The 25,541-nt window shown below is 38.0% G+C and overlaps 1 protein-coding gene and 1 long non-coding RNA gene across 4 annotated transcripts in view; both read right to left on the bottom strand.

Moving 5' to 3' along the window:
• DYNC2H1 (dynein cytoplasmic 2 heavy chain 1) overlaps positions 1 to 25,216 on the bottom strand; it is a 305,024-nt gene extending 279,808 nt beyond the window's left edge. For 2 of the 3 annotated variants that reach the window (XM_059707921.1, XM_059707922.1), the window contains exons 1-13: positions 24,804 to 25,206; positions 23,985 to 24,155; positions 23,476 to 23,611; positions 22,437 to 22,555; positions 21,108 to 21,252; positions 20,117 to 20,349; positions 17,668 to 17,796; positions 17,450 to 17,563; positions 17,222 to 17,333; positions 16,879 to 17,003; positions 15,641 to 15,816; positions 5,417 to 5,612; positions 1,944 to 2,039 (exon numbers count right to left, since the gene is read on the bottom strand). In XM_059707921.1, coding sequence (XP_059563904.1) covers positions 1,944 to 2,039; positions 5,417 to 5,612; positions 15,641 to 15,816; positions 16,879 to 17,003; positions 17,222 to 17,333; positions 17,450 to 17,563; positions 17,668 to 17,796; positions 20,117 to 20,349; positions 21,108 to 21,252; positions 22,437 to 22,555; positions 23,476 to 23,611; positions 23,985 to 24,155; positions 24,804 to 24,998 — 1,947 coding nt within the window. In that variant the 5' untranslated portion in view covers positions 24,999 to 25,206. Of the gene's footprint in view, positions 1 to 1,943; positions 2,040 to 5,416; positions 5,613 to 15,640; positions 15,817 to 16,878; positions 17,004 to 17,221; positions 17,334 to 17,449; positions 17,564 to 17,667; positions 17,797 to 20,116; positions 20,350 to 21,107; positions 21,253 to 22,436; positions 22,556 to 23,475; positions 23,612 to 23,984; positions 24,156 to 24,803 lie in introns of all 3 variants that reach the window. The other variant, XM_059707923.1, reaches the window with a different exon arrangement.
• On the bottom strand, positions 11,541 to 15,574 carry LOC132241999 (uncharacterized). Its single transcript, XR_009454536.1, has 2 exons — positions 13,643 to 15,574; positions 11,541 to 12,989 (listed from the first exon to the last, which is right to left on the bottom strand). It is a non-coding gene; the product is annotated as an uncharacterized LOC132241999 (long non-coding RNA).
• Positions 25,217 to 25,541: the final 325 nt, after the last annotated feature.

The following is a 25,541-nucleotide window of genomic DNA, read 5'->3' as shown; positions in this document are numbered from 1 at the left end:
TATGTAATACTTTAATCAATAAAGAATTAAAATATATATATATTCTATATATTAGGTGAAAAGATCAAAATAATAAAATACGATCCCAAGTCCAAAAAGTACACTTTTAAATATACATAGAAAGCAAAGTTTAAAAGGCTCTACACCAGACTGTTGAGAATAGCCATCTCTTGGTGGTAAGATTAGAAGACCGTTTTGTTTTGTTTTGTTTTTCTTTGTTTACCTAGATTTTTTAATTTTTTCCATTATAAACTTGTATTGAGCTTTGGCAACAGGAAAAATGGTTTTTATAATATCTGTAAATTTTTTATAGGTTTTATATCAGTTTGTGTATAGATTTCATGTAGATTTATATAACTTCTAGTTCATTTTAAGCCTGAGTACTAGTGTGCAGAAAAGAGTTAACGTAGCAAGTCTGATTATCATCCCTGAAAAAGCCTACGTAAGAGATCAGCCCTTAACAGGCCGCTGGGAACCTGGAGTTTGGGAGGGTTGCCACCACGCTAATTTTAGGAGTGGCTCGCGGTACCTAAACAATACGGTTTATGCTGAACGCTTGATTTTCTTCAGGGGACCGGAATTTTGGTACATACTGGGCTGAAGATTCCTACATGACCAGCCTCTAATTAAAACCTGGGCACTAAGTTGCTAATGATCTTCCCCAGTAAGACAACAGTGCACTGTGTTACAACTTGTTGCTGGGAGAATTAACCAGGCCCTGTGTGACTCCACTGGGAGGACTCTTAAAAGCTCCCACCTGGTTGCCCCAGGTCTTCACCCCACACACACTGCTTTTCACTGACTTTGCTTTGCAACCTCTCACTGTAATAAATTACTGCTGTGGGTCCTGTGAGTCCTCCTAACAAATCACAGAACCTGGGCGTGGTCTTCAGGACCATGACACAACTAGTTATCTACTTTCAAGTAATACTTTCAACAATAAAGATTTTAAATTAAAAAAAAAGAATAAAAGGGTAAAAAGAGACAAGAAAAAAAAAGAATAAAAGGGCATATTCTTCTTCTACATAATTTTTCAAATATATCATGTTTAAGAACACTAAAAATGTAGATTTCAAAAGGCTAACAATCACATAGTAACATCTACATTTAAAATTGTTGTGGGTGTTCCTAATTTCATATGTGTGGATATTTCAATAAGCACAAAGAGCAAATAAATCTTAAATTTGTGTCTTTGTTACTGGTTCATAAAAGCTCATTTATGATTAAAGATATTAACCATTTGTCATGCATTCCAAATTCAATACCATGTTTTTGTTACTGTTTTACTGTGGAGTTTTAATTTTTAGTTGTACAGAAGTTGTTTATTGAAATATAATCATGTTATTTTTTTAATTAAATAAATAAGTAAAACCAGTTGTTGATGGAAAAGCACTAGTCTGTATGTAAGGATCATGTCATACTTCAGTGAATAAGTAAATATAATAGCATACGAATTATATGTTATATATGTTAATTCTAAATCAACACAAAAATATGTGAAACATAACCATTTAAATCTACAGTTGGAAAAAAATGTTACTTGTTAAAAGTGAAGGAAATCATTGGAGAGCAAAATAAAGCCTTAGATCACCCTACTTGGTTTGACTTAGTGGATAGAGCGTTGGCCTGAAGACTGAAGTGGCCGGGTTCAATTATGGTCAAGGGCATGTACCTCAATGCAGGTTCCATCCTGACTGGGGCACGTGCAGGAGGCAACGAATTGATGTGTCTCTCTCACATTGATGTTTCTCTTCCTCTGTCTCTTCCTCTCCCTTCAACTTTCTCTAAAAATCAATGGAAAAATATCCTCAGGTGAGGATTATAAAAATAAAAAGCCTTAGATCAATGGCTATATTGAGCTGAAGGATATACTAAAAAATCTAAGAAATAAGAAATACTTCACATGTAAAAACTAATTATAAAAACATAAAAAGTCCATTTACCTTAATTATCTGTTCAAATGCTAAGGCAGATTGTAACATCATTGGTCTCTGACTCTGAATCATCTGCTGATCGATAGAATTGTAAAAATGTGCCACCTACAAAGTAAAAGTCCAATTAGCAAAAGTCAGTAATAAATAGTGTACTTAATTTTTAATTTTTCTTCATTTTTCGTTGTCTGAATGGAAATAATAATTCTTCTCAATTCTAGGATTTAAAAATAGACTCTTTTCATCTCCATTATTGCATTTATGCATGTATTATTATACTCAACAAGCAAATATGTGTTGACCTCCTATAATTTGCCAAGGCATGTCCTGGGGCTAATTAAACAAAGATTATAAAACCTAGTTCCTGGACTCAAAAAGTACACAGTCTCACAGAGAACACAGAGGAAACCAGAAAAGCATGGTAAGTGCTAAAAAAACAAAAAAAAACAAAACCTGAACTCTTAATCCTTGCAACTCTCCAAACCTGCTCATTCCTTTTCTAGTATATAACACAATGACTTATACATTTCTTAGACCAAAAGACATATATATCTGCATTTTCCTTACTCTTCTCTCACATTCCACATTAGTGAAGTCTATTGACTATATACTGTGATAATTTATATTGAATCCAGCTTCTTCACCCCTCCATCAATCCCACCCCACTCCAAGCACCCTCATCTCCTTCACCCCCCCATCAATCCCACCCCGCTCCAAGCACCCTCATCTCCTTCACCCCTCCATCAATCCCACACCGCTCCAAGCACCCTCATCTCCTTCACCCCCCCATCAATCCCACCCACTCCAAGCACCCTCATCTCCTTCACCCCCCCATCAATCCCACCCCACTCCAAGCACCTCATCTCCTTCACCCCCCCATCAATCCCACCCACTCCAAGAACCTCATCTCCTTCACCCCACCATCAATCCCACCCCGCTCCAAGCACCTCATCTCCTTCACCCCCCCATCAATCCCACCCACTCCAAGCACCCTCATCTCCTTCACCCCCCCATCAATCCCACCCCGCTCCAAGCACCCTCATCTCCTTCACCCCCCCATCAATCCCACCGCACTCCAAGCACCTCATCTCCTTCACCCACCCATCAATCCCACCCCGCTCCAAGCACCTCATCTCCTTCACCCCACCATCAATCCCACCCCGCTCCAAGCACCTCATCTCCTTCACCCACCCATCAATCCCACCCACTCCAAGCACCTCATCTCCTTCACCCCCCCATCAATCCCACCCCACTCCAAGCACCTCATCTCCTTCACCCCACCATCAATCCCACCCACTCCAAGAACCTCATCTCCTTCACCCCCCCATCAATCCCACCGCACTCCAAGCACCTCATCTCCTTCACCCACCCATCAATCCCACCCCGCTCCAAGCACCTCATCTCCTTCACCCCCCCATCAATCCCACCCACTCCAAGCACCTCATCTCCTTCACCCCCCCCCATCAATCCCACCCCGCTCCAAGCACCTCATCTCCTTCACCCCCCCCCCCATCAATCCCACCCCGCTCCAAGCACCTCATCTCCTGGCAAGGCCAGTGAAGCAGTCCCCTAACTGGTCTGTTTCCCAGTAGTGCCTCCTACTGTCTATGCCAAGTCTCCGAATCAACCAGAGCGGTCCTTTCTTAAACATAAATCACACCCCTTTTGCAAACTCAAAACCTTCCAATGACTTCCCAATACATCCGAGAAAAAGTCCCAAAGCTGGAAAACTGGAAGCAACAGAACATATGCTATTACAACAACCTGGAAATTCTATCATCTATCCAACATCCTACTGCTCTACTCTAGCTAACTGTCTACTCATAAGTAAAGGTATAATAAATAGATTTTCCCAGTTGTTCTTCCAGGGGTAAATACAAATACTATATAATCATTCATTCATCTTTTGAGCTCCTATTGTGTTAAGCTAAATACTTAGGATACAAAAGTGAGCAAGACTCTCTGCTTTTGAATATGTAGTCCCTCTCTGAAATGGTCACCCACCTCAACCCCTTGTGCTCTTAATAAAACATATACTATATACTCTTCCAGACTCACATCAAACACCATTCATTCCTCTGTAAAAATTTATCTGATACTATCTCTACCTCTACCCAGGAAAATAATTGAAAACTACTACCTCTCTGCTCTCACTGGACTTTGTGAACATCTATAATATAGTACTCATAATATAGTAAATACTGTATTGATATGTTCACATATCTGCCATCACTCTATGAACTGTACTGCAATACATATGGGCTTTGAAGTCAGAGAGACTTGGTATCAAACCCCAGCTTCATAACTTGTTAGCTATGTGGCACTGGAAAACCTGTTACAAACCTGATCCCAACTAGACCAGTCAGGAGATTAATATAAATAAGGCATCTACCAGAAGGTTAGTATTTAATGACAACTCAATGTTTAGCTTGCTCTCTCCCACTAGACAAGTGGTTCTCAACCATATTTGATTTGCACCTAAGGCTACATTTGCCAATGTCTGGAGATATCTTTTATTGTTTGGACTATGCTCATGCTACTGGCCAAAGATGCTGCTAAAAACATCTTACAATGCACAAGATATCAGCAGTTGAGAAACCCTGCAGTAGTTTATGACAGTAATGCGTTCATTCTTTTATCCTCACTGCAGTGTGACTTGGGGTACAGGTGCTCAATTAATCTTTGTTGAAGAAAAGAATAAGTGAGAGACCAAACACACAAGATACTGTCCCTGGCTTCTAAATCCTAATAATCAAGTGAGAGAGAAATTTTTTAAAAAAACAAAAAGTGATTTGCACACTGCACAAAGAATAAGGAACAATCAACTAAAAGAAGACACAACAAAGAGAGTGAGTTTTTAGTTGAGGATTAAGGGAAGACTTTGAGTTTTCTAATCAGAAAGTATAGATATCAGTGCATGGAGCCACGTTCAAGTTTCATATAATCATGAACTAGTGCAATATGAGGGGAAAGTATAGTAGTGAAGGTCACAACCAAGAAGGTTAGTACATAATTAAGAAGGGCTTTGTATACTGTGCCAAGGACATAGTCAATAAGGTGATAATAGTTGGTTTTAAACTGGTACATGATATGACGGTAATGAGCTGAACAGGTAGACTGAGGAAATAACCAAGAACAGAGACCAGTCCATCAGCCTGGTAATTCTCTAAGAACCTGCCCCTTGAAAGCAGGCAGAGGACCCCCTTTAATTAGAAGGTCCTTTAAGACCCATGCAAGTAACATGATAGAAAGATGAACAACAGAGAATATAATATCCTATTTTTCTGAAAGCTTATAAAATGAAAAGCAACAATACCTTAAATTATTAAATGCCTATAGCATTTATAAAGCAAATTGTGTAGCAAATCAATTTCACAAGAGCTAATGGTGTCATTCTACTAGCCTAAAAAAATAAAAAGTAGAAAACAAATATCCAAATATAATGAACTCAGAATAGCCATGTTTTCAAATACATAATTTCATACTTGTTTAAGAATAATTGCTTGCTTGCAGAATTTCTGTGCAATGTTTGCAACTTGCTGTATTTTGGCAGGAATAACAAAGCCAAGTGCAGAAAGCTGACGAACTTCTCTCAGAAGAATCACCAACCGATCTGAATAATGCACTTTTAATGATCCATCATTAGAATCCAATTCCATAATTCTACTGTTAGCCTCAATACTACAAAACAAAATGAATGACTTTTTAAGTTTCATGTTCTCACTCTTTTGACTGATATATATAAAGTTAATTCAAGGTAAAAAAAAAATTTAATTATAGTTTCAACTTTTCTTTTTTCACACAGTATCTCACAATTCAGATCTTGATAATAAACTGTAATAACTAAAATATAACAATATTTCAACCAACCACTTTTGAATTCAGAAAAATCAATCTCTCAATTTACAACTAAGATTCAAAACTGACATATATACCATAAAGAAAAAAGGTTTTGATTCATTTTCTAAAAGTTTTTTTTTTTACTCCTCTTACTTGGTTCTTTAATACTTTTTATTATTATTATTACAGAGAGAGAGAGGGAGAGAGAAATAGAAACATCAATGATGAGAGAAAATCATTGATTGACTGCCTCCTGCATGCCCAACACTGGGGATCGAGCCAACAACCCAGGCATGTGCCGTGACAGGGAACTGAACCATGACATCCTGGTTCATAGGTCGACACTCAACCACTGAGCCATGCCAGCCAGGCAGTTCTTTAATACTTTTATTAAAGGATCAAATGGGAGTAGAAATAATGCAATGTTTCACTTCTCTACTCATGGTTTTACTATCTAAGGACTGTCCTTTCTTTGTTTCTTGTAAAGGATATAATTGCAAATTTTACACTGGGACACTCAAATCAGCAACAATTGTAAAAAGTAAGCAGAGCTAAATTAAGCATAAAGTATTATATTTTCATGACCTTTCTTTCAGGATCAAGTTTATATAATGCTCATTTTAAGTCACTTCCACAATTAAGAGATCTTTCAGGATTAAGAAAGGAAGCTACTAAAAAGCAAAGAACAAATCTAGTCAGCCTATTTAATAACACATAAAACAGGGCACACTTTAAAATGAATTGAAATTATTTAGCAAAAACTTTTCTATGTGAACATAGAGCCTGTAAGAAAATTATTATGGTGGTCCTTTTTGCTTTTATTATCATCTAATCTTCAAAATTAGGTTCCACATACCAGGATATCCTAAAATATGTCCCAAAACACACTGACTCTCTGGGATAATAATGAGTTTTACCAAAAAAAAAAGTGGAAGTCAGGGTATTTCATTGTCAAATGGGAAACAAATACTGGGTTGAACAAAGTTACACAGGCTCTTCCCAGCAGGTGTCGGTCCTTTGGTATAGGATGGATCTCCACCGGAGCCATAGTGAAAAAAGTGTGCATATATTCCAAAATTAGCTAACTGAAGAAATCTTCCTTCGTTTTTTGGCCTGGAACATCTCTCCTATTTTAGGTTCAGGATAGAAAGGAGAAAAGTTAAATGACATGAAGTTATAATCATTTTGCCCTAGCTCCTTTTAGTTCTTCTATTCTTCCTCCAACACCAAAATCCAAGATAAAAGGGAAAAAATTATTTATTCAGTTTAAGAAGCTATCACTTATGGCCTAGTTGTCCTTCTTAGCAATACAGGGAAAATAAATGGAGTTTCATATTATAAAGTTACTTTTAGAAAGTAACAAGTTTCTAAAAATTAAAATATGACAAGTTTCTAAAAATACAATTATATTCTTGGAAAGTATACCAGTACAAAGAAACAATGGTTTTTCTAGACCATCCTTTTTTTTTTCATTTTTAAATGTATTTTTTACTATTGATAGTATTATAGATATCTCTTATTTTCCCCCACTTCCCCCCCTCCTCCCAGCACCCACCCACCTCCCCAGTTCCTCATTACCTATTGCCCATATCCATGAGCTATGCATATAACTATGTAAGTTCTTTGGTTTATGTTTTCTCATCCCCCGAACCCCACATCAAAGTATGTCAGTCTGTTCCATGCCTCCATGTTTCGGATCTCATATTGTTGGTCAATTCATTTTGTTCCACAGATAAGTGAGATCATGTGATATTTGTCTGTCTCAGTTTGGCTTATTCCACTTAGTATAATATTCTTCAAATGCATCCATGCTGTCCCAAAGGGAAAGAGATCCCCCTTTTTTACAGCTACATAGTATTCCATAGTGTAAATGTCCCACAACTTTTTTATCCATTCATCTATTGATGGGCACTTTGGTTGTTTCCAAATTGTGGTTATCTATCTATAATAATAAAAGCATAATATGCTAATTAGACCAGACAGCCAAACAACCTTCCAGACATCCTTCCGGAAGACCTTCCAGACGACCATCTCATGGCCACCCTGCAGAGGGAGGCCCAGGCCACCAACTGGCATGCTGCAGCGGCTGGGCAGGGCCTCCCTCTGTGGGGGCGATCCATCGCAGAGTCCCAGTCTGGTGGTCAAGGCCTACCTCTTTGGGGTGATCAATCTCAGGACTCCCAGACTGTGAGAGGGCACAGGCAGGGCTGAGGTAACCCCCTCCAGTGCACAAATCTTGTGCACCAGGCCTCTAGTTATAAATAAAGTGGATATGAACACAGGGGTGCATATGTTCTTTCCCATTGGTATTTTGGGGTTTTTAGGATTTTTTCCAGAAGTGGGATGACTGGGTCAAACAGAAGTTCCATTTTTAATTTTTTGAGGAAACTCCATACTGTTTTCCATAGTGGCTTGCACAAATCTGCATTCCCACCAGCAATGAACTACAGTGGGGCCTTGATTTATGAGTTTAATTTGTTCTGTGATGGAGCTCGTAACTCAAATTACTCGTATGTCAAATCAAAAGTGAACGAGTGAGACACGTGATGCTGGGCTGATGTTGTGGCGTTCACTGCGACGTTCGCTGCGCCAACTAGCGGTGGGGTATCTGAAGCTGGCTCATAACCCGAATTTTAGCTCGCAACTCAAAGCAAAAAATCGGCCGAGAGACAGCTCATATCTCGAAAAACTAGTTAGTCGGGATACTCGTAAGTCAAGGCCCCACTGTAGTTAGTGTTCCCTTTTCTCCACATTCTTGCCAGCACTTGTTTGTTGATTTTTTTTATGACAGCCATTCTGACAGGTGTGAGGTGATATCTCATTGTGGTTTTAATTTGCATTTCTATGATGATTAGTGACTTTGAGCAGTTTTTCATGTGTCTCCTGGCTATATGTATGTCCTCTTTGGAAAAATGTCTATTCAGGTCTTCTGTCCATTTTTTAATTGGATTGTCTTCTTTTTGTTGAGTTGTATGAGTACTTTATATATTTTGGACATTAACCTCTTATCAGATATATCATTGGTAAACATGCAGTGGAATTCCTTTTCAATTTGATGGTGGTTTCTTTTACTGGGAAGCTTTTTATTTTGATGTAGTCCTGTTTGTTTATTTTCTACTGTTTACTTTGCCCTAGGACAGTGATGGTGAACCTTTTGAGCTCGGCGTGTCAGCATTTTGAAAAACCCTAACTTAACTCTGGTGCCGTGTCACATATAGAAATTTTTTGATATTTGCAACCACAGTAAAACAAAGGTTTATATTTCTGATATTTATTTTATATATTTAAATGCCATTTAACAAAGAAAAATCAACCAAAAAAGGAGTTCACGTGTCACCTCTGACACTCGTGTCAGAGGTTCGCCATCACTGCCCTAGGAGATGTATCCATAAACATACTACTATGTAAAGATGTCTGATATTTTACTGCCTATGTTTTCTTTTATTATTTCTACTAGGGGCCCGGTGCACGAAATTCGTGCACTGGGTGTGTGTGTGGGGGGGAGTGCCCCACAGCCTAGCCTGCCCCCTCTCACATACTGGGAAGCCCTCAGGCGTTGACCCCCATCACCCTCCAATCGCAGGATCGGCCCCTTGCCCAGGCCTGACGCCTCTGGCCTAGGCGTCCGGCCCGGGCAGCGAGGACCTGCAGTGGCAGCGGGGGGGGCGGGGGGGGGGGTGCCGCGATCGCGTGGGCTCCGCCCCTGCCACTGCAGGAAGCCTCTGGCCTAGGCGTCCGGCCCGGGCAGCGGGGACCCACAGCTGCAGCGGCCCCGCGATCGTGGGCTTCGCTTTAGGCCCAGGCAAGGGACCCCTAGCTCTTGGGACTGCCAGCTTCGACTGTGCCCAGCTCCCATTGCTGGCTCCACCCCTACTTCCTGCTATCACTGGCCAGGTCGGAAAAGGCACCTGATTCTCCGATCATGGCTGGGGGGCAGGGCAAAGGCGGCCCCAGGGCCGCCTTTGCCCTGCCCCCCAGCTCTTAGCTCCCCCCTGGGTTTCCGATCACTGTCAGTGGCAGGGGGCTTCTTCCTGCTTTCCCTTTCGCCTCCCTGCATTGTGCCTACATATGCAAATTAACCGCCATCTTGATGGCAGTTAACTGCCAATCTTAGTTGGCAGTTAATTTGCATATAGCCCTGATTAGCCAATGAAAAGGGTATCGTCGTACACCAATTACCATTTTTCTCTTTTATTAGTATAGATGGTTTCATGACTTCCATTTAAGTCTTTTATCCACCTTGAGTTTATTCTTGTGTATAGTGTAAGTTGGTGGTCTAGTTTTGTCTATTTGCATGTGTCTGTCAGGTTTTCCCATCACCATTTGTTGAAGACATTCTCTTTACTCCATTGTATGTTCTTGTCTCCTTTGTCAAATATTAATTGACTGTAATGATATAAGTCAACTTCTGGGATCTCTGTTCTGATCCACTGGTCTATATGCCTGTTCTTATGTCAGTACCAGGCTGTTTTGGTTATAATGGCTTTGTAGTATAGCTTGGTATCTGGTATTGTGATATCTCCTACTTCATTCTTCTTTCTCAAGATTACTGCAGCTATTCAGGTCTTTGATGGTTCCAAATAAATTTCTAGAGTATTTGTTCTAACTCTGTGAAGTATGCCATTGGAATTCTAATAGGGATTATGAATACTGTACCAGCCTTGCATCCCTGGAATAAATGCCACTTGATTATGATGTATGATCTTTTTAGCATATTACTGGATCCAATTTGGTGAGGATTTTAGCATCTGTGTTCATCAGGGATATTGGCCTGTAACTTTCTTTCTTTTTTGTGTCTTTATTTGGTTTTAGAATTAGGATAATGCTGGCTTCATAAAAAGAGCTTGGAAGTGTTCCTTCCTCTTGGATTTTTTGGAATAGTTTGAGGAGGATATGTATTAGTTCTTATTTGAATGTTTGGTAAAATTCACCCATAAATCCATCCAGTCCAGGGCTTTTGTTTGCTAGAAGTGTTTAAATTACTGCTTCAATTTCATCAGTTGTTACTTGCCTACTCAGGTTTTCTGATTCTACCTGATTGAGTTTTGGAAGATTGTATGTTTCAAGGAATTTGTCCATTTTACCCAGGTTTGCCAGTTTGTTGGCATATAGTTGTTCATAATATTTGCTTACAATCCTTAGTATTTCTGTGGTGTCTACTGTTATATCACCTCTTTCATCTCTGACTTGAGTCCTGTCTGTTTTTTGTAGAGTCTGGCTAGGGGTTTGGCTCTTGGATTTATTGACCTTTTGTGCTTTTTTTTTTTTCTTTAGTCTCTGTCATTTATTTCCACTCTGATCTTTATTATTTCCTTCCTTCTACTTCCTCTGGATTTTCTTGTTCTCTTTCTAATTCCTTTAGTTTTTGGGTAAGATAGTTTATTAGTCCTTTTTCTTATTTCTTGAGGTAGGCCTATAGAGCTATGCACTTTCTTGTTTCTTGAGGTAGGCCTATAGAGCTATGCACTTCCCTCTCACAACTGCTTTCACCGTGTCCCATAGGTTTTGGTTGGTTATGTGTTCATTTTCATTTGTTTCCAGGAACTATTTTTTTTTTTAATATATTTTATTGATTTTTTACAGAGAGGAAGGGAGAGAGATAGAGAGTTAGAAACATCGATGAGAGAGAAACATCGATCAGCTGCCTCCTGCACATCCCCCACTGGGGAAGTGCGCGCAACCCAGGTACATGCCCTTGACCGGAATCGAACCTGGGACCTTTCAGTCCGCAGGCAGACGCTCTATCCACCGAGCCAAACCGGTTTCGGCTCCAGGAACTATTTAATTTCTTACTTGATCTCATTGATAACCATATTCATTGTTTAATAACATGCTACTAGCTTCCATGTATTTGAGTGTTTTTGAGTATTTTATTGTACTTCATTTCTAACTTCATGCCATTGTGATCTGAGAAGATGCTTGGTATTATATCAATCTTCTTGAATTTGTATAGACTTGTTTTGTGCCCTAGCATGTAGCCTATCTTTGAGAATGTTCCATGTGCACTTGAATATACACGGTTGCTTTGGGGTGAAATGTTCCATAAATATCAGTTACATCCATCTGATTTAGTGTGTCACCTACGGCCTCTGTTTCCTTGTTAATTTTTTGTCTGAAAGATCGATCCCATAATCTCAGTAGGGTGTTAAAGTCCCACACTACAACTGTATTGTTGTCAATCTCTCCCTTAAGGTCTATCAAGAGTTTTTTAATGTTCTTGGGTGCTCTTATATTGGGTGCATATATGTTTACAAGGGTTATATTTTCTTTTTGAATCAATCCCTTTACTATTATGAAGTGGCCTTCTTTGTCTCTTGTTATGGCCTTCATTTTGAAATCTTTTTTTGTCTAATATGAGTATTGCTACTCGATGTGTTTTTTTTTTCCTTTCCATTTGCATGGAATATATTTTTCCATTCCTTCACTCTCAGTCTTGTGTATCTTTTTTTTTGAGATGCATCTCTTGTAGACACCATATATATGGGTCATGTTTCTTATCCAGTCACCCTATGTCTTTTGACTGGATCATTTAGTCCATTTACATTTAAAATATTATAGATAGGTATTTGTTTATTGCCATTTTTATTTTCTTTATGCCTATGATCCTCTCTCTCCTTTTCTTCTTCTTAAAACAGTCCCTTTGACATTTCTTGCATTGCTAGTTTAGTGGTATTGTACTCCTTTAACCTCTTTTTTGTCTGAAAAGCTTTTTATTTCACCTTCAATTTTAAATGACAGCCTCGATACAGTAGTCTTGGATTCAGGACCTTGCTTTTCATTACTTCTAGTACTTCATGCTACTCCCTTCTGGCCTGGCCTGAAGTGTTTCTCTAGGGAAGTTAGTTGACATTTTAATGGGAACCCTTTTGTATGAATTTTTTTTCTCTCTCTTGAGGCCTTTAAGATTCTTTCTTTATCTTTAACATTTGCTATTTTAATTGTGATATGTCTAGATGTGGGTCTCTTTGGGTTCATCTTGATTGGAATGCTTTGTGCCTCCTGAACTTGTATGGCATTTTCCTTCACCAGGTTGGGTAAGTTTTCTGTCATTATTTCTTTAAACAGGTTCTCTGTTCCTTTCTCATCCTCTGCCTTTTCTAGTACTCCTATAATGTGAATGTTGTTATGTTTCATGTTGTTCTAGAGCTCCCTTAAGCTATCTTCCTGCTTTTTAATCCTTTTTTCTATTTGCTGCTCTAATTGTGTATTTATTTCTACCTTGTTGCCGGGGTCCAACCCCAGCAGGTCCAGGGGTCCCCAAAGGTGTGGACGGAGTCGGCGAAGAAGGAATGACACAGAGGCAGAATTCAGTTGATCAGCATGGTTGGGTTCTCTTGCCTGGTTCTATTGCCAGGTTCTGTAGGTTCTCCAGCCAGGTTCAGTCACCAGGTTCTAGTCAGGTTCTCTTGCCAATTTCTGTAGTCAGGTTCAGTCCAGGATCTTTTGCCATGTTCTCTCCAGCGAAGTTCTTCTGTCTGTAGGTTCTGTGTAGGTTCTGTCTTCTTGGTTCTCTTCTAAGTTCTGTCTCTTTCTGTCTTGTTACATCTGTATTTATACCAGTTGATTCAATCCCATCAATCTCTATTCCAAAGGTTAGGGCGTTTCTTAACTCCATTCCAGGGAGTAAAGATTATGTAGCTTAAGCATGATTGTTCGTAGTTAAAGTGATTAATTACCCACCTGGCACTTAGTGAAGGGGTTTTATTCCCTCCCTAACTTCAGGGGAAAATCCCTACCTGGGGAAACAACCTTTCTCAGAGGTGACCTTGGTTAAAACACATAGTGCCAAGAAGGTGAGCAAACATATTAAGAAAAGTATGCCATATATGCCAGGTCCCTTGAAACAGCAAGCATGGACCGGCTCCCGGCACCTTGTCTTCCAAGTCACTAATTTGGTCCTCTGCTTCATCCAACCTACTTTTAATCCCTTCCAGTGTGTTCATGTCAGACATAACATTCTTCATTTTTGTCTGGTTATTGTTAATTACCTCTATATCCTTTCCATGCTGTTATAATTTGCACTAAATTCCTTTAGCACCTTTATAACCATTATTTTGAATTCTAACTAATAGGTTGCTTACCTCCATCTTACTTAATTCTTTTTCTGCACATTATTTCTCTCATTTGGAGGTTGTTTCTATGTCTCCCCTTATTGGCTATCTCTTTATATTTGCTTCTATGTTTCAGATAGAACTGCTACGCCTCCCAGTCATTGTGGGATGGCCTTATGTAGAAGGTGTCTTTAAGTGTCCAGTGTGTAGACTCTGTTCACCTGAGCTGGATGCTCTAGGAATGCCCCTTGTGTGCACTGTTGGGTTCTCCTGTTGTAATTGAGGCCTGACTGTTGATGTCTCATTATGGAAGGGATCTCCCCTCTCACTTGCTGCCAGTGAGGTTCAACCCCAATGTCTTTGTGCCACCTGTCCAGTGGTCAAGGACTCCTCAGCCCAGAGGCTGGGTTTGCCTTGAGTCTCACACCTTGATTGACCCTATTCTGGGTTGTACTTCCTTTCCCCCACAGAGCTGGTCCCACAAGTGTCAGCTGCAAGCACTTGGGGCTCTGCTGGCTTTTGCCTTGCTGAGCAGTCTGGGATGGTATCTGTGGGGTAACCCAAACTGCTGTTTCTAATTAGAACAGGCAAAGACTCAAAGCCTCCAGAGAACCACCTCTGCCTGCAGTCTGATTGGATTCAGTCTGAGTATCCTCAAGCAATGGTCCACAGGTGGGGTAAGAGGTTTTCCAACAGGGTGGGACAATTGCTTCTGCCAGGAGGCTAATTCCTATTCTCGGTCTCTTTATAGGCCTCAAAAACTCCACAGGGTGGGGCAGAGGATTATCCATAGTGTGGGTCAACTGTCTTTCCCCCAGGCAAAAACATAAGGACGGTATAGGTTTACCTGAGAAAGATGACCTCTGCAGCGTGAGGGAATGACTCAGCACAGGAAACCTGGGCGTCGGCCTTCCAAGCCCTATCCCCAGATCCCCCAACCCTGGCTTATATTTATACAGCTCCAGTCCACTCTGCCCACCCTTTGCCAAAACACAAGGTGAGTGGCTGCAGACAGAATTTTGTGTGTTGGCTTTTTAAGAGGGTGCCTGCATTTCCATCTCTCTATCCCTGGCAGAAAGCAACCCAGCTGTTTTTCACAGCCAGATGTTACGTGGACACCTTTCTCAGTTCTGGTCCTCTATGCTGGGAGGGCCCAGCTTGAGGATTAAACCCCAGAGTTCTCAGTGGCAAACCCCAACAGCTGAGATAACTCTCCGTACTTCAACTGCTGTCTGCGGGAGCCCATCCAGCCCTTCTGTACCTCTGCCCTTCCTACCAGGCTCTATGAGGTCTCTGCTTTCTGTCTATGGTTACCAGGGTTCTCTCCAGGTAGGCCTCAGTTCATTTTTCAGGATGGCTCTTCGGTATTTTTGCTGTATTTCCAGTTTGGTCCTGGGAGCATGTCTGTGAGCTTCCACTTACTCTGCCACCATTTTTAATCCCTTTAGGCCATCCATTTTAAACTCCCATTAGAAAAATTAGGTTGACCAATTAAATTACATTCAAAACATATATAAATACCGTTAAAACAAACAATTTTAGAAGAAGGAAAGCCTAATTCCAAAAATGGAATCTGCACTTCTGGGGAATGAACCTGAGAAACAAGGAGGAGGCAGTCAACTAACTACATCATAAAATTGCCAGCCCTAATGACTGAGAGGTTGATAAACAAAACCTAACCAAAAAACGTAAAGGAGTAGCAGGAAGTGAGAAGGAAAATGAGAGTAGAGATGATTAATTCCATCTTGCCACTGGACTAATAACATAAGAAAAAAAGATTCTTGTGCAGATTTCACTGTTTAGTATATTTAAACTTACCACAAACCCGATCTAGAATCAGACAAACCAGACTGAATATCCCTGGACCAATCATCAAATTGTTCTTGTTCATACAGTTTAAACTGCTCTAAGAGATCTTCAGCACTTCGATGGAAAGATCGATATCCTGATGAGTCAGACAAAACAGCCTCTGCTATCTTGATGGTATCATCCACCTTAATAAGCCAAATTACAAGAATATTTATTATTTAAAATCTAACAAAATTAGCATAAAATAAGCCCCATTCTCTGATCTTAGAAATTATTTTCCCATTCATCTATAAGGAGTATAATAGAAGATTTTCCAGTGAATATAAAAATATCAACCCCTAGTTTGCTTCTAAATTATACAACCTCAGGACAGCAAAACACAGAGGAAAATGCATACAAGGCATAATCTGAAGGTTAAAATAAGGGAAATTCAGGTGAAACTCCAAGAATTTTGCAATACTCCTAAATATATTAAACATCAGTTTGGACCCTTTGCTAAATGCTCTGGTTAATATCTCAAACAATGATTAGTGCAATTTGAATGGCAATTTAAAGGAGAGACATTCCTTTCCTTCATAACTGTACAAAGGACAATGTAGCACCTCAGAAAGCTGACAGAAAATTAAACAGCATCAAAGTAAAACATCAAAAATACAAGCTTGAATAAGTAAAAATCTTGAACATGTTAGCCTTAATAGTTCCCTTATAGCTGTGCTCTTCTCTTGAATATTTTTACAAAGACACTTACCTGGAAAACTGCAATTGGAATGACAAATGGTTTGATAATTATCTCTATACAAGGAATGAGAAGAACCATTACAAACTCCTCAGCACACTTTTTTCAGAATTCTACTTTTCACATAAAAATTTAATGGATATACAAAGAAAAATAGAAAATGTCTTTTAATGTTTTCACTACAATTCTAGAGTGGTTTCTATATTAATTTAGCAGATTTTACAATTATTGTTCTTCAACTTTTATTAAAATAAATACCTTCATGCCCTGACTGGTTTGGCTCAGTGGACAGAGCGTCGGCCTGCGGACTGAAGGGTCCCAGGTTCGATTCCAGTCAAGGGCATGTACCTTCGTTGCAGGCACATCCCCAGTAGGGAGTGTGCAGGAGGCAGCTGATCGATGTTTCTCTCTCATCAATGTTTCTAACTCTCTATCCCTCTCCCTTCCTCTCTGTAAAAAATCAATAAAATATATTTTAAAAAATAAATAAAAATAAATTTAAAAAAAATACCTTCAGTTCCAACTGGCGAACCCAAACTATATTATTGACAACCTCTGAAAGGTTTTTGCCAGAAAGTGGTCCAGATGCATCACCAGGAATTCCTCGGCTCCGGTTCTCAAAATCTAATCGAAAATCTATAAAATTTAAATCAAATAAATGATTACACACATTTAGCAAAGATTTCCTAAAGGCTTTTGGTGTTCCAAGAACTATGTCAAATACTGTAGACAGAAAAGTAATAAGAGTTGGTCCCTTAATGTAGTCTTAATCCTAAATGGTATACAACATAGAAAAAAGTGAGCTATAAAAATATTTTCTCTAGCAAACACTATATTTTCTGATAAACTTTTACCTTTAACTGAGTCCACAAGCCTTGCCAGTAAAGTTTCTCGTTCTAACATCAATTCTTTGCTTATAATTGGACGCTTCACCAACTCTTTGTATTTCAGAAATGCTTGAAGAAGCTAATATAAAATAAAATAAGTATATGTTTATCCCAAGTGCATTAACTTGGTATATACATATATATCCTAAAATAGTTTAAAGAAAGTATTAAGTTTTAAATGTTTCAGTATTTTACCTGTTGTGGACTATCTTGAATTTCTGAAATATAATTTTTCAATTTTCCTGCTATTTTTCGTTCCACAGGTATAATAATTTTTTCATATTGAGACACTGCAGCTTTCCACAAAGGCTAAACAAATTGGCAATATTGTTAGACTTTAATATCTAAAAAAATCGGCCTTTAAAAAGAACAACACAAACAGGAAATTATATTTAGAAACATATATATTCGACCTCAGTATATGGATTATATTGCACTGGATTCAGGCCAGTAAAAGGTTCAAATACTCGAGCCAGGATTTTCTCTTCACTAGCAGGTAAAAAATAGAGAAGCTTCTCATGAATTGTTCTAACATCCAAGACCTAAAACAAATATTAAAAAAAACAAATTTATTTAAATAAGTAAATCTGTACAAATAGGTCTAAAACTTAAAGATACTGAGCAAGAATTTCTTTACCTAGGTCCTCTGAAATGAAAACTGAAACTATAATTTTGAGAATTACTCCGCATCAATATTCAAAGTGATGCACAAAGACATACTGTATCAACACATCAATCAGTGTGCTCAAATCTAGTGAAAAATATAACATCTAAATATTTAAAAATGTGCTTAAAGCTCATTTATATTATAGCTCCTCTCCTCATCATAGTACTTCTGACAGTCATAATTCTGCATTAAATTGCAATTCTGATAATGAAACAATATTAACAATTCTATTATGTACCATTTACAAACTACAGGAAAACAAATTATTATATTTTATATCTAAAATTTTCCCAATAATCAAGAGGTAATCAAAATGGTTAAGTAAAAACACTACAATCTTCCATTTGAGTAGGAAATACCTGTACAAGCTCATGATTTATTTTTATCTTGCTAAACACAAAACACCAATTTAACAAGCCTTCCAACAGAAAAGGCTAAAAGCATTGGTAACTAAGTAAAATTTAACACCTCCTCAACCAGATTTTTGTTGCTCAATACCATTTTTTACTAAAAAGAGCCAGGCTCTTGGGAAAAATTACTAATTCCTGGTATGAGACAGAAAACATAAAAGATGGGCTGGTACATTTTGGGGGGCTTGAAAGTAAGGAAATTGTCAAAGAAACACTGGATTCATGAAAAAATGACACAAGAGCCAACTTACAGGGAGCACTCACTGCCCACACGTAAAACAATGTAAATAAAATAATAATAACGATAATGGATGGAAACATAAAATATAACAACCCACGGGTTCATAATAATTCTTCTAAAAAACATTTCATTGATTACCAATGGAACTTACTATGATACTAACTTATTTATTCATTGTTTTTAAAAAGTGATAAAAGAAGTAATTGTCTACAGCTATTCCTACACACACTTTATTTCAGAGTAACTAATAAACTAATGAGGAAAAAGTTCTTCCACCATCACTAATAAATGTAGAAAAAACAACAGAATTAGAAAGTCCCCATTTTATATTTCCTCGTAATCATTAATGGCTGCTAAAATCATTAAGAAAAGAACGGGGAGCATTATAACAGATGGGTCAGGCTAAACATACCTGAACCCACATGTCAAACTAAAAGTTGGAAAGTACCTGTAAAGCAGCTGAGACAATCAGAAAAATTGAACACTGGTTAGATATAAAATAGTGTTAGGAAATTGTTATAATTTTGGTGGATGTGATAGTGGTATTGTGATAGTGGTATTAAGGATGAAAGTATATGATTTCTTGAAATGGCTTTAAAAATACTCTAGAATAAAAATAAAAGGCAGGGTAGACAAAGATGGAATAAGAACTAAATAATGTCAAAGGCTGTTGAAATTGAGCAGTGGATACATTGGTATTCATTATACTGTTTTACTTTTAAATATGTTTTAAGTTTTTCATGGTGAAAAAGGTTTTTAAAAATCCCCAAAGAACTATGGTTCCCATAAGCAGAAAAGAAAAAAGTCAGCTTTGCAATCTTTTCATATCCTCATTTTGCCTATCCCTTCAAGCTAAATATATGTCCTATGCTGAAATGCAGAAGTAATGAAAATTAAGCAGCTATTTCAAATATTTCCACGGAGTAACCCCCTAAAAAAGCTGTACTGCTTACAAACAATTTCAATAGCCAAGGGAATATCTGATAGCTTACATATATGGACAAGTGGGCTGATTATCTTTTTTATAACAAAGAACAACAACAAAAAAAAAACAGAAGTTCACAATTTACAAGTTGAACACACACCAAAGAAAAAGAAAGGCGGTGGAAACCAGCACTATCACACCAGATGACTGTCATAAACTATTTCACATGAACTTTAACCCTATTCTCTCCCAAAAATATAAAGAGTTTCTATCAGATGTAGTGCTTATAAGTTATAAAATACATTCATAAACACGTGAGGACCTACTTCACACTTAAAGAAAGAAGCCAAGCCCTGGCTGGTGTGCTCAGTGGTTAGAGTGCCAGCCTGGGAACAGAAGAGTCTCAGATTCCATTTCCAGTCTAAGGCAAGGACCTGGGTTACAGGCTCAATATTGGCGGGAGGAAACAATGGAGGTGTCTCTCTCACACCGATGTTTCTCTCTCTCTCTCTCTCTCTCCCCGCCCCCTTCCACTTTCTCTGAAAATCAATGGAAAAAATATCCTCGGTGAGAATTAACAACAACAAAAAAGACAAAGAGCCAAATAATGAAATGATACCTCTTCAAGGCGTTTGCCAAGTTTGTCAAGTGTTTCAGGGAAATATTTTTCATTTTTCCATGGATGAGGAACATAGCGCTGCCACACCTGACCTGTTAGATGATTACAGGCGATCACCCACTGTTCACAAATTGAAATACCAGCTTTCAGATTTTCTTTCACAAGATAGTAAGGATCTTCCCATAGATTCAAAGTTCCCAACTTTCTCTGAACAAATCTTCCAAATGAACCACCTAATAAAACATAAAGCAAGCTTCTTAATGGAAATGTCTTTTTACAAAATAATTATAGAATACATAACTACAACAAAATTAACATACAAATTAGTCAACTAAGGTTCTATGAAATACCACAATGCACACCCTTAGACTAGCACTGTCAATAACAAACATTTTTTTAAAAAAAAAAGTATTTTTGCATACTGCAATATATCATGTGCATCTTTAAAATGTAGAAATATACATATATATATATATATATATATATATATATATATATATGCATTTTTTAAAGGCTGCAGAGCCTACCATATGGATATAGCACGATGTAACATTCTCAATTGCTATTTGTTACAAACAATGCTACAATACATATCCTTATGTACTTGTCTAATATTTTCTCAGGATAATAATGAGAAGGACATCTTCTGAGTCAAACGCATTTGCACTTTTAATATTGAGAGATAAGCCAATGTAATATTAAAGAACTTTTTAGTTCACTACAAAATAAGTTCTAAATTAATACATGCAGAGGGACTAAAAATATATGTAAATTTAGTTATATTAATGGTCAAAGAATTTGACCATAATTTAAATTAACCAACTATACACAAATATCTATTTAAATAATTATATATCATTTGCTTTCAGAGTTACTTGAAGCAACAATTATTACTTTAAGAAGCATTTTTAGTAAGAACTTAAAGAAAAAGAAACAGAAAACAAAATAAAACAGGCTTCCAAAATTTCAAAAGTTTATTCTTTGCTGGTACCTGTGATCTCTAAGAGATGTAACATGCGTGACTCGGGATAATGCTCGTGCTCTGTTTGTCTCCACACATCATCAACAACATCCCGAGTAGTCTCCACCAAGTCAACGACTTCCAATAAGGACAGGCTGTCCAAGTTATAAAACTCCTAAAACCAAAGTGCATTCATTTTTAAATATAACCATTTCTTTACCTTGGGCAATATAGTCAAAATGTTCTGACTTTTTCAACTGCTACAACTCTAACATTTGCCATATTATTTTCTCCTTTTTCTATCAGATGATATATTGTTATACAAATACTCTTTAAGTACCTTCGCAAACATAAATTTCATGAAAGCCAGAAAAAAAAATAAAAACTGCAAAAAAAAATCTATTCATTTAATTTTAACTTTGGCATAATTTTCTTTAACTTTGGATGCATTTATTTTATTTACCCAAATAAAAGTAGCCATAATGCCATATATACAATACCCAATGTAGTTGGCATAGCTCCATTCATTTACTGCATTGTATGTTACCAATAATACAAGGTTTATTATTCTATATTTCATCATTGTTATAAAAAGAGTTTGAAATTATTTCAAATACTTCATTAAAATATTTTTGAAATAATACTGGAAACAAATAGAAAATTACTTTATTTTTTAAAGAATAGATTTTTTATAATCATAATTAAAATGGTCACTTATTTGATCTCTCTGTAGATACATCAAGGGATAATCAATCAAATAAGTAAAAAACTAAGGCTTTTTAAATTATAAGTTATTTCAAAATGCTAATCGGAATAAAGTGAACATTCTTTCAAAAGAACATATATTACCTCCATATAGATAAACTCTATTAGTGTTTTAGGTTTTTGTTTTTCCCTATCTACCTGCAGAAAAGTAATTACGTTTGAGAAAAATATTTACTAGAGATTACAATCTAACTTTTAAAACTTTTAGATTTTTTTTTAATACTTTTATTGATTTCAGAGAGAGGAAGGGAGAGAGACAGACAGACAGAAACAGCAATATTGAGAGAGAATCATAGATCAGCTGCTTCCTGCATGCCCACTACCAGGGATCTAGTCCATGACCCAGGCAAATGCCCTGATCTGGAATAGAACCTGATCTCCTTGTTCATGGGTCAATGCTCAACCACTGAGCCACACCAACTGGGCAAAATGCTTAGATTTTTAACTTGTACTCATATTAAATACACATCTTAAGTAAACCTTGTTATTTTGTTTGTCACCATTAAGTAATGATTTTAAAACAGACAAATTAAACGTACAATTCTAAAGTACTTTTATCAAAAACCTAACATATAATATATATGAATTACATACTCTTGAAATTGTTTCAAATAATTCTTTAAAATAACTGGCTCTTTCTTTACTAGTCTGTTTATTTCCACGATGAGTTTGTTCTATCCAAAACTGGAACTCATCATTTGGTGTAAGAATACCTGAAAAAGTGAAAAGGAAAAAATATGTCAATTGAAAATGAAAAGCCAGAAAGTAATTTGGTTTATTCACAGATTTTAAATATTTCCTATATTCTTGAGGATGCATTGAAAAAAATATTTTGTAATTTCTATCAACAGAAAGTTCTTACTTGAATCCACCAGAAATAATAACAGCACCAAATTTATACTTCACATCAAGTTTATTGCTCAGAATGATTCCTGCATGCTTTTGTAAGCCAATCAGACCTATACTGTCAGTCTACTTACATCTATGAATTTGCTTCTCAAACACAAGGCTTTCCTAAATCTAATTTCAAAATCATTCTTGCTACTGCATATTACCAAACTGGAGATGATTATGATTTAATCAATCTTTGCAATTTAATTTCAAAATACAAGCAAATTAAAATAGTTTTACTTTTAAATGTACTTTTAAATTTTCCAATGAACTAGACGATCTCTACTTGCCTAATCACATGCTGGAAATAAACGCACTATTCTTTCTGAGTCTGTGAAATTAAAAAAGCATTTAACTTACTAATTAAGCAATAAATACATTTTTCCAATATTTTAAAATAATGACTTATGTTTGTCATATAAGTAATAATTTATCTATAGGCATAAAATTATAATTAGTTTCAGATAAAATACGTTTTAAAATAAAAGTCAATGCCTATTATCTTTACAAAGTATACAATTAGGGTCAATCCTCATTATTCAAGAATCAATTATATTTTCTATTTCTATGAATTGCACATTGTTAAAGATTACATTTTTGTCTTCTCCAAATCCATATAAATCTATTCACATAACAGAAGCTCAGGCTCAGCGAAGACCCAAACTTGTGGAAATAAATCTCTAAAGAAATATATTAATTTACTTATAATTGTTTTTTCTTTGATTAAGCTATCATTATATACCTCGTGTGTCATCTTCCTTAAATTTCATTTTTGATAAATTAGTGTCTGATCTTCGTAGAACTATACCCAATCCATCTTCTAGTTCACTCAAAAGATTCTGAAGTTTGGGATCAAAGTCTCTACTCCATTCCTGATCCTAATAAAAACAGACAAGAGCAAACATTGATCAAAAGCTTGCCAATCAAATTGACTTCCTAAAACACTGCCAAAGAACTAAGCCCACACATGCTTATTTCACTCAAAGCTTGACACCACCTCTGTCTCATTAAGAGGGAAAAAAAGTCATAATGGCAACGTAAGAGCATTTTATGCATTTCTCCAATTTTCATCAAAGCTTACTTTAAAACTTTTTTAATTAAAAGAATATGCACTTTAATTAAAAAATTAAAATACTGATGATATTGACAGCATATAAAGTAATACTTACATTTCTATTTATGGAAGTTTTTATCAAAATCATCTAAGGTAAAAAAAAAAAAAAACAATGACTATACAGCTACTTTACTCACCTTTAACAACATTGGTGCAAATACCTGCCGTACTGCTTGATAAAGGGAATTTATAGGTGATTCTAACATAGATGAAACAAGAATGTTGTTATGTAGGTTTTGATCAGTAATCACTTCCGGTCTCAGCTTGAAAAACACCAGCACTTTATCCTTGGTGTCAGCAGAATCAATCTAAAGTGATAAATAAATGATTTTTAATGTTATCTTCATAAAAGTTAATTTTTAAAAGAAATGCTCCCTAAAAGATTGTGTCCCTGTAATGTTATCCCTTGAGAAAATAGTTAATATAAAAATAATTATATAGCATATTACAACCAATCTATCTCCGCTCCTTAAGAATAAGACCTGGGCTCTGCCCTGACCGGTGTGCTCAGTGGTTAAAGCCTCAGCCTGCACTCTGAGGGATCTCGAGTCGTATTCCAATCAAAGGCACGTCCCTGGGTTCCAGGTTCAACTCCAGCCCCAGTTGAGGTGCATGCGGGAGGCAACCCATCAATGTGTCTCTCTGTGCCTATCTCCCCCTCCCTTCCAGTCTCACTATTAGACTCGGTGGCGGAGTGTCCTCAGGAGAGGATTAACAACAACAGAAAATGGAAACTTGGCAAATTGCATATCCATTCACTAACTTTAAAAAAAAAAAAAAGAATATAATTGTTCTGTCCGGGAAACCTCCTTTGGTCAGGTGGCATGAAAGCCGCTGGGACGCCAGCGTGGAGACAGCCTTTGGCTCCAGGAGCCCAGGAGGCTGGAGCGGGACCGGCGTGGCCGCGGGTCAGATGGGGGCACGCGGGGCTCAGGGCAGGGTGCAGGGAGCCGTACCGCGTTAGAAAAGGACAGGCCGGCGTCGGAGCGCTGCGCCCGGAGGACCATCTGGTTCCCGTCGTCCAAGAAGTTGTTGATTTCAGGACTGCGGTGCAGCAGCGGCTGGTCCCAGGGCTCCGAGCCCGCTCCAAAGTAATTCTGGGTGGTAGTGAGGATGAAAAGCTTCCGGACGTCCTCGGCCCCGCCCGCCATCACTTGGCAGAAGGCGAGAGGCAAGGGCGCACAGGAAAGAGAAGGAAGAAGCAACCTGCGCGAGGGAATGGGGAGCCAGGCTCTGCTCAAAGCCGGAGCCCGCGAGGGCCTGCAACGCTTCGCGGGAGCCCGAGCGGTCGCTATGGCGACGGAGCGCTGCGCGCCGCCGCGGGCGCGCAGGGACGTCCCCTCGGGCGCGCGCACGCCAGGCTGCTAGAGCCCATCGACCACTTCTGCGCGCCTCAGCTGCTCGCCGCAGGCATCGATCGGGAGGGACTCCAGCAAGTTTGTGGCAGCTGGCAAAACCCGCCTTTGGCTCTTTCTCCCGGTTTCCCCTAACGCACTGTTAGGAAAGACGCCTCTAGTGGTCAAGTGCTGCAGCGGGGCCTGGCTTTGGGAGGGCTGGGTTCCAGGGCTGGGTTCCTCTCCGCCCGCACCCCTGAACAAACCGCTCTCAGAGCCGGGTTGCACAACTATAAAGGGGAACATACTGATGCAGAATTTTTGGACTGGAACCCGGATTCTTTGGCCGCCGGAGTCGAA

This window comes from Myotis daubentonii, chromosome 9, assembly GCF_963259705.1.
Source record: "Myotis daubentonii chromosome 9, mMyoDau2.1, whole genome shotgun sequence".
NCBI classification, from domain to species: domain Eukaryota; kingdom Metazoa; phylum Chordata; class Mammalia; order Chiroptera; family Vespertilionidae; genus Myotis; species Myotis daubentonii.
The sequence above is the reverse complement of the archived record's forward strand: the minus strand, read 5'-3'. Positions and strand labels throughout refer to the sequence as shown.